Source organism: Trachemys scripta, chromosome 2 (assembly GCF_013100865.1).
Source record: "Trachemys scripta elegans isolate TJP31775 chromosome 2, CAS_Tse_1.0, whole genome shotgun sequence".
In the NCBI taxonomy this organism is placed as follows: Eukaryota; Metazoa; Chordata; order Testudines; family Emydidae; genus Trachemys; species Trachemys scripta.
Window position 1 is genome coordinate 113,035,270 of NC_048299.1, and position 10,152 is coordinate 113,045,421.

The 10,152-nt window shown below is 38.3% G+C and overlaps 1 protein-coding gene across 1 annotated transcript in view; it reads right to left on the minus strand.

Moving 5' to 3' along the window:
• Nucleotides 1-10,152, minus strand: part of LOC117872708 — a 65,983-nt gene that overhangs the window by 27,646 nt on the left and 28,185 nt on the right. Inside the window, exon 8 of the mRNA XM_034761438.1 lies at nt 4,551-4,673. Within this exon, the coding sequence (XP_034617329.1) occupies nt 4,551-4,673 (123 nt within the window). The remainder of the gene's footprint in view (nt 1-4,550; nt 4,674-10,152) is intronic.

Consider the following 10,152-nt stretch of genomic DNA (forward strand, 5'->3'; position numbering starts at 1 on the left):
ATTCTCTGAACCAACTCCTGAAATATTATTACATCCTCCAGTGGAAAAGCCACTGAGAAGACCCCCTACATTCTCACCTGGAGATGTCTGAATGTCTGTCTCAGGATTCAGTTCATGAAAATCTTGGAGAGAGACTTGTTCTTCCTCTGACAAAGAATCATGCAACACAGCAGAGATTGCTCCTTCCTTGCTTAATGTCATTGGAGCCAGCATCCTCTTATCGGTAGAGGTAAAAAGAGTTGCTCACTGTATCTTGTGCTGCAAATCCTGTTAGCAACATGGAACTGTCCAATACAACCATCTAGTCCCCGGGATCATTCTCCAATAAGGTCTGTAAGTCTATGTTATGGTCCAGACCATAGTATGGTCCACCATAAAGGTCTGCTGGAAATGGCTGAGAACCCAAATACTTTCTACTAATTGGTAAGCAGACTGAGGAAAACACCCGTTGCTCTGATCTGTCATCGGGTCTTTGATCCAATGCCAATCTGATTAGGAACAGAGAAGAGAACAACAGACCCAATATCAGAGAGAGAAGCTTGCTAGGGGAACCTGACAGCATTTTGGGAAACAGAAGGGGAGGCGTCGCATACCGTTCCTCTACCCTCCTTTTCTTCGCTACAGTCTGTTCAGGAGAGTTCCTTCTCTTCCGAAGTTCTTCATTTTTTGGATCTGATCAGGGAGGCGGTATCAGATCTGAGTGATGAATTTACACTTGTACCATGATAGATAGTTGCATAAGAGGATTGGAACCGTTACATGAATCCAAGATCACCTTCCATGCCTCCTTCTGTCTTGATAACTAGGTCCTTTGGATCTTTTGATTTCATCATCAGATCCAAGTCCCTGGAAACTGGGATTATATCTGGATCCGATGACGCTGTGTGGACTATCAGCTATATTTCTAGTCTTTACACAATGGTGCGCTATTCAGTTTCAACATAACAGATTCAGAGGAGGTTCTAATTTGTAGATTGGCTTTTCTCATAAAGTCCTTTCCCACTGAAATCTCCCTTTTCCTAGATTTCTTGTCTAAGGAACTTCTTATAAGTCTGAGCTGATGATGGGAGGTGGAGGCACGGGATGTCAATGAAGACATCTAATATGATGTTTAGCCTTGTCCCTCAATACATCTCATGACAAGGCTGGTCTATGCCAGTTTTTGGTGTCAACCATATTATCTGATCAAGTAAGCTTCACTTGCAAGCACTTCTTGAAGGAGTACTGCTTACAGCCTATTTTATTAGTCTTTCTTAGATCTCAAGGTAAAAGTGCTGCAGATAGCACATATGGAGGTCAAATGTCCTTCTCTGAGGCAGCGGGCGCCATGTATGCACATCCAATGCTCAGAAAACTGAAGAGCAGGAAGCACACTGTTTAAACCATGTTTCTTGACCTTTGGATCTGCCATAATCACAGGCCAAAGCCAATGCCTCAACACTACTATACTATATACTAACTTACTTACGGATACTGTAAAAACTTATTCTTGGTAACTCTAAACCATAACTTCTATCTAAAATTAACAACTAGTAAGTAACTAAGCACTATCTAATCGTAGGATCGAGGCACAAAGTCCGAAGCGGTTCTTGATCTCTCTCAGCTGGTGGTTAAAATATCACACACCCTTTTATAACCTCACCCCTAGACTATTCAGGAACATGGCTGGGGCAAGGAATGGGCGGGCACATGAGCACTCCAACGGACACTAGTTAAGTTAACTAGTTAAGTTCCACATCTGAGCCGCAGGCAGCCGGTGCATTTATGTGGGAAAATGTAGACACCACTTGAAGGACAACAAGAATTACAAATAAAATATACAATCTAGAGACTCTGAATGAACTGGATTAAGTATGCCTGCATGGAAACAACTTGGCAGTTGTGCTCTTTCCAGCAAAATTCCATACATAAAAACATTTTCTATGTTACAGTTTCAGTCAGACATTTTACAAGAGAAAGTCAACAATTAAAAACAAGAGCGACTCAAATTGAGGATTCAATGAATAATTCCTCTTGTTCCCTTTTTGCTTGTCGAAATAAGGTAAATTGATGCAATGATTTTACTTTCCAGACCAAATCAGCTCTTCATGGATACCACTAACAGCGCAGACTAATTTTCAGTAAGTTCGTAGCACGCATTTGCTGAATGGGTATGTGTAAATCTACATGTCACTAGACAGACACATGTGGCAAATCAGAGATTTGCATGCAAACATTTTAATATCACATATGCAAACATATCCCATTTCTGTTCACCTCTAACCTTACTGAAAGCAGTTCCTGCATTGTTTCTTTAGATTTTGGACTCCACACCAGAGGACTCTCATACAAAGTTCTGGGTGCCCTTGATATATATTTAAAAACTCTAGACTGTAGGAGATATAAAGTAAAAATCAACTAAAGCAGTACTTCATCCTTCCACCATACCACACCTCATTTAGTCACAAGTCATGTGACCAATGCAGCTTAAGACACGTGCCACACTTCCATAGACAAATTCCACCCTCAACTGCCTCCACCAAAGGTTGTTCAAATAGATGGGCTTTGCAGCATGTCCACCAGGCCAACAAAGTCACACTTTTTCAGAGCCTGGGGAGCAGAACATTTCAAAGGAAAGGAGCCAGCATCCCTTTGCCTTTTATAAAAAAAAAGGGGATCAAGCTCCTGTGCTGATCACAACTGTGACAGTACTGCACAGGGAGAAAGGTCGTCTCTCTCAATGAGGCAGGTCCAACGCAGTTTATATCAACCCACACCTTAAAACTCCATCTGAAAACCAACAGACTACCAATGCAAATCTTGGAGAACTGTTAACAGATGCTGCCATCAAGAAGTACTGCTTAACAAGCATTCTGCGGCATTCTGCACCAGTTTAAGTTAGTGTAAGATAGATTTAAGGTGTAGCCCCACATAGAGTACACTGCAATAATCAAGTTTCAAGGAAACAAAGGCATGTAGTATGGTAGCAAGGTACACATCCAAGACAAACAGCTGCAATCACCTGGCCAGACAGATGGCAAAAAACATTCTTGTACACTGCTGCAATGTGATCCTCTAACAGGAAAAGGGGATCCAATATCACCCCCAGATTGAGATATCACCTTTGTGACATCTTTGTTGCTTCCCCATATCTACCAGCATCACCTCAGTCTGAACTGTCTGGACTGAATTTCAGCCACCTTGCTCTCATCCATTACCCAATTTCTCTGAAAAACCAAGCTAGACATTTTTTAGCACTGGCTTGATCAAGTGGAATGGATGTAAGAAGCTCAGTGTTATCAGCATACTGAATAGGACAGGCTTCTTCATTAATCTTCCTAGCAGCCCCATATACCTGTTGAACGGAAGAGGAAACAAGATGGAATCCTATGGAACTCCATACAACAGTGCTCTTAGGATGTAGGAACAATTGCCTTGCACCAGTCTCTAGGAACACTCTGCAAGGAAAGAACTGTACCAAAGGCTGCTGGTATACCTAACAATATCAGCATGCATAGTTGGTCTTAATTCAGCACCAAGAGGAGATCATCTACTAATGCTACCAGTGCTGATTATGTCCCATACCCAGGTCTGTGGCAAGATACAAGGTATCTAGGTACTTAGTATTGTCTTGCCACTATCTTCTCTATAATTATACCCAGAAATGGAAGATGTAATACTGGCCTATAATTAACCAAAAATAGTTGGTTTCCTGGGTAAAAATCTGCAACAGTTTTCTTAAGAGAAGTCAGCACTTGCCCTCCCTAACGGAGGCAGTGAATCTCCACCAGTAATGGAGCCACTATCTCCCCAAAGAGGACACTGGTACAAATAACAGATTGTGGGAGAAAATCTTCCCAACACCTTCAGTACCTCAATGACAGTCACTGGCCTAAACTCAACCACAGTGTAGCATGTTACAATATTATGACAATATAGCCATTAATATAAGTATTGATTAGCATGTTGTATTCTATTTGCTCATGTGCATGGGATTCTTTAGATCAGTTATGAAGATTTATGGCAAGCAATCAAAGCACCTCAATAAGAATAAGTCAATTTTGCCATATGTAAAATATACTTTTGTTTGAACAGTAGCATGTGAAAGTTATGCTACCTAGTTGCGATAGCGCGTAAGATGCAGAAATTTACCATGGGATTCTTTTTCCTGTAAAATGTATATTGTTCATGACAGCATGTTTCTCACTGTTGCTGAAACAGGGAAACTGCCCATTCTCCGTTTTACTAGCTAAAGGAGGACTGACCAATATACATTTTTGTTATAGCGTACTACAAGGTGATTAATATAACTTCTGTGAACTTTTGAAGGGGCATATACTTATATAAAAAAACTGATTATGCACGCTCAACAGTAAATAACAGAAAACTAGACCCAAAATAACATGTTAAGAATGAACAGAGCATTTATAACAAAGGCAGTAATTTACAAAGTTAATACGAGGGTTGGGTCCACCATCCCATAAATAAAAGATGACATCAGTATTTTTTATAAACACAGGCATTTGGAAAGGAATATACATAGACATTGAAGTTCTTTTTTTTTTTATTACCTTTATTTGTTTTCTTCCCTCCTTCTTTTCAATAACTGCAGCTACTTGTTTAAGCCTTCTGTTCAGTTCTGAACCTCGACCTCTAATTTCATCAGATTCCACTATCTCAGGATAATGTTGTGTCTAGAAATAAAAATGCCACCCACTCTATTAATCCAGACTTTCTTAATGATAAAATACAGTGTCCAATTTCCTTTTGTTTCCACTTTGGCAATACAAGCAGTTATGTACAATACAGTATCTAATTTTTCCTATTTGGATTTAATTATAAGCAAAAATCAGAAGCAATGACTACCAGTGAAGGAAAGCGAGGTCAGTAGTTAGAGTGCTAGTCTGGGAGTCAGGATACCCAAGTTCAATTCCGTACTCTACCACAGACTTCTCACTAACCTTGAGCAAATCTCTTGATCTCTGTGCCTGTTCCTCATCTGTAAAATGGGGATAATAGTATTTCCCTACCTTACAAGAGCACTGTGAAGATAAATATATAAAGGATTGTGAGGTGCTCGAATACTACAGCAATGAGTACTTTATATAGTTACAGTTGCCATGCCCAACCCTCCTTTTTCAACTGTTTATAATTGACAACTATCTATTATTTAAATCTAAATAAAAAAATAACCCTTTAAGACTAAACATTCCACACTTAGTCTCTGCCTCAGATTATTTTTTAGTTTGAGCAAATACAACGCAAATGCTTTCGAAAATGAGTTCAGTGAGAAATAGAGTTTTGCCAATCTTAAAAAAAGACCATCTTTTTAAAAAATAGCTGTAGCAATTCAGAGATTTGAAAGTGGAAAAGTCCTGAAGTTACAGCTGCCCTTTTCCCTGGGAAAATCTTTGGGTAAATTATAAATCAGGCAAAAATTGCCATTTGCACATGGACAACAGAATTTTTCAACACATTTTAAGAAAACAAAGCTGGATTCTATTTTCTAACATACTTCGATGATAAAAGCAGAATTTTTACACCATGAGAAATTGATGATTTACCGAGAAACTATGCTTTAACCAGTGGAAAGAAAATTCTGCAGGGCCTGTGAAGTGCAAAAACATCAAACAAACCCATAAACTATGACAGATTTTAATTGTGCTACTGCCCCCTAGGCATGTCCATAGCAGCAAAATTACCTTTATTATAACTGCACCTATCAAGTGTATTCCAAATATCTCTTGGGTGCTGAAATTTACAGATCTTTGCCAAATCTCTGAACAATTTATCAATATAAAAAAAGCGGGGGGCGGGGGAGAGGAGAGGGAAAGAAGAAGGGGAATCTATGTTACACAATTGGTTTCTCCTTCTGAATCACCTGCAAAGATAGCAAAAATTCTCCAAGATCAATTCTAATAACAGTGTGGAATTCTCATGATTTCTCCCATTGAAAAAGTCTGGAATAAAGACTAATTTCTTCTAGCATCCCAAGCGTTTAAGGGCAGCATTACCCATAAGACTAGAATAAGGGTTTGGGCATGGTGGATTAAAAAATAATTTAAAAAAATACATTTTTGCATTTAAAATAAATAAGGTTTAAAAAAAACAAACTTATTTAAAATTAAATTTAAAATTGACAACCTATGTTAAGGCCTACATTTACTATAATCTATTACAATCATTTAAATTAAATACAAAAATAATATTAAGCAATACATGCTTGCTTCCAAGTTTTAAAGAAAGTCATACCAGTGAACTGGTGGAAGTCACTGGCTAAACACCTAGAACCAGAGTTTGTTGAAGTGCTAAACCAGCTTTTAAGAGCAGGAGCCTTTTCTGCAATTACAGAGGGAATATTTCTTCATTCCAGTTTATTCAACTCGTTCAGTTCAAAGTTAAGAAACCATTTGGGAGCTGAAAAAGCAGTAATGAAAAAAACTGCATGTGAGAATGATGTCTACTAGTTCTAAAATCTAGAGGGACATGGTGACCAGAAAATCACTTCAATTCACTAACTATTACAGATAATACTTTAATAAATGTTAGTTTGAAATGCAAAGCATATATTGATAAACTTTTTTCTCTTATTTATCCAGCATATTAAAAGTAGTTTTTAAGAAAAAAATGTAAATGCTTGTTTTGTGCATTTTAATTAAACTTGAATTTCCATCCAAACAGAGCTTGACACCAATTACGCATAAATTAATCATCATCTAGTAAATCAGAAATGCAACATTCACCATTTTCTAACATAGTAAAATGTAAAAACTATTTGAATAATTTAATCTGAATAAACATAAATCAAGCTATGTAATTACTTAAATATATATAGTGTATCCTCCTGATTAGAAAAAGTTTAGTGTGAAGGTGATTGGTTACAAATCAACATGCTTTAATGGTTACCAACCAATAGGAATCAATCTTGCTTGGGGGAGGGGGGAAATAAAAAGTATAAATGCAAATAATTATTTAAATCAATTATTTAAATCAAGATTTCCTGTTTACTGACTTAAATAACTGTTAAAATTGATTTAAAATCAATCCAGCCTGGCTTTGGAACTATCTTCTTCTGCTTAACTACCCTGTATTTTGTACATCAAACTTCCCATTCAATCATTCAGCAGTTGTGTTCTCCCATCCATAAAGGACCACAGTAATCAATCTTTAAGTCTTTTATTATGGTTTTACTAGGAACAATTGCCTAAGTTATCTGCCCCAAGGTTAGCCCTAAATGGTGGGTAGGATTCATGGTAGCTTGAATAATAAGCCAGTATTCCTTAAATATTTTATGTTAAGGAAATAGCCAGAAAGATAGTTCTGAGAATGTCATGCCACCCATTGGGAGCATGTCATGAATCCATAGGAAGCCAAAATAACCCTTCTAAGATTGACTTGCCAACAAGAAGAATGGCTCTTAATGTATCTCACATCCCCCAGCAGGAATCTGAGCAGCCCAACTTCATCCTTTAATGTCAGACAGCTATCTGACAGCCAGCAACCCCACTGGAAAATGGAAAAACTGCCAGAGGTCACTAATGTAGCTTCATAGAAGAGATAACTGTTAAGCACACCATTTCTCTGCTGCCTCTTTTATCTTGATCCAAGTCTACTTGAGTTATACTCTTGAAGATGTAAAGACAACTTTTCAAAGTTACATGTAGAATGGGCTATGTATTCTAAATTATTTTAAGAAACAAGCTGTGATTTTTTTTAAATTTTATTAAAATTAATTTCAATTTCAGATTTCAGCAACAGGATAGTGATCCGGATAGATTCTTGGATCTTTTTAAAGAGCTGTCCTCAGCCAGCTAGAGGAACACAATTTCGCATTTGTGGAAAAACACCACTACAACATCCATGCTCTTCATAAAAATATGCAAAGAGCTGATACCAATTCAAATAGCAATATCTGAAATGACAGTGCTTATTTCCTACTAGAAATACTTTAATCAATACATCTCTTCATGACTCAGGGAAACTGAACCATGTATCCTGTTGTAGTATCAGTTCTCATTTTGGCCATTACTGCCTCCACTAAACTCATGCAAGGAAGATGTAAACAATATTTGATAGTGTCCCCCTTATTATGCAGAATTATGCTTCATCTCTTGATTCAACTGCAATAAGAGAGAGCTAGCTGCTCTCCTTTCACTACAGAATCTTGTAGGGCCTACAGCTCCAGGAACCGCATTACGTCCTTCTAGGAATTTTTATCCTTCTCATGAAGTTAAAGCTCAAATTCTCTGAGAAAAAGTTTTCTTCCTCGGCCCTTGTGAGCTGCATATTGATTACTAAGGGACCACTCCTTTAGCCAGCACTAAAGGACTTGAGAACTGCATTCCTTTCCATCCTCCATTCAAAGTCTCAAGATGCTGAGTGCCATATGGAAATTTGGGCATGTTGATTTTTTGCCAATGTTTGCGACAATATCGCTTGCTACAAGGTCCCCTTGTACCAATGAAGAAGTTCCATACAATAGTACAGTAGTTAAATGTTTTAAAGGAACCAAAGGTTGGGCACAGCTTTCACCCCAGAGATTGGCTGCATACAACCATATTATCACTAAGAACTGGCTTGGCACACAGAATATGCCCTGAATGCTCAATGCATATGGCAACTGTAGTATCAAATTAACTGAAGGTACATGGTTGAAAAATGCCATGGACTCTACATCAAATCCAAGCTGACTTCAAGACCCTAATGATGTTTGTCCAATCTGGACTAACAAAAATAGAGCTAGTAGGAAAGAACTCAGAAATATATAAATAGGAGTCAAGAGCAAATAAGGTGTCAAAGGCCTGCGAGGATCTCAATCAGCAATGCAGATCTCACTCTGCATTTTGTTAGAGGCTTAACCTTCACCTCTAAGTTTGAATATAGCACCAGAAGGAACATGAATCAAAAAAATCTGTAACTTGTGTGGCTGTCTCAACAGATCTATTTGGCACCGATAAGTTGAAGCAGATGGACCGCTCTGAAATGCTGCTGTGATACAAGTATAATTGAGTTCTGAATAAAAGTTGATAGATTCAGCAGAATCTCTATCAACAATGAACCATTATTTGACCCTGTAGCCTCCAATGACTAACTTAAGGGATGCCAAGAGTTCTTCATAGGATCTGAGAATTTAAACAGCCATCTCTGAGCAGATCCCATATCTGAGAGCATCATGATACTCCTTCAAAGCACAAAAGGCAATGCTCTGAAGTGTCCATCCTGGCCTGATACAGAGTAAATTCAAGTCAGTGTTCAAAGATGGGGCAATGTCATTTTTCTGAACATATTAAGAAAAAGAGAACTCAAAAAGGACAAATACTTGATAATTCTAAAAGCACCTTCCCATCCACGGATTTCAAAGTGTTTCACAAATATTCAGACTGGAAAACTGAGGTACAGCTTGCCCAGTCACATGCTGTGCTAGTGGCAATGCCAAGAACACAACTCAGAACTCCTGATTCCCAGTCATGTACTCTTATCATACAATGTTCCTGTAGACCTAAAATGAACATATGCTTAGAGGTACCCTGGAACAGACAAAAAAATTTCACTGTTTTGGTTCCTTTATTTTAGAAATCAAAAAGTTATAAAAGATAAAAATGTAAAACTTTTGAAAAAAGCTTCCATTAAGGAATTATTCTATTCTGGTTTTTATATTACACCTTACTGTAGTATCTGAATGCCTGCCAGTAGTGCAATTAAGCAACAAGACTACATATCTGTCAAATGTTGTTTGTTCTCTCATTCTCTCCCCAGACCGAGAAGCATGTGCAGTGCAGTGTCTTGTTTTGCTAGTGTGTGTTTTTAATTTTTTTTTGTTTTATAAATATACCTATTCCTATCTGTTTATATTACAGAAAAGCTGAGGATTTTATTGTGGCTATCAAGATAACTTCTTCAATCAACCAAAGAAAAGGAACTGACAATTTAGGGAGTCAGCAGCAGGTAGGCACATGTTTGCTACTGTTAGGCAAAGGAACAGCTCAGAATTTTACACCTAGTAACAGTCCAGAGCATAAACCCAGGTGTGCGGCTCTATTACAACTGAGCTTGCCTCAGAGCAGGGATCTCAAACACGCATGCGGCCCGTGGAGCTCTTCCCTGCGGCCCGCCAAGTTCCCCGCACCCCCCCCCCCCCCCCCTCCTCCCGCCCCCCCCCCCCCCCCCCCCCCC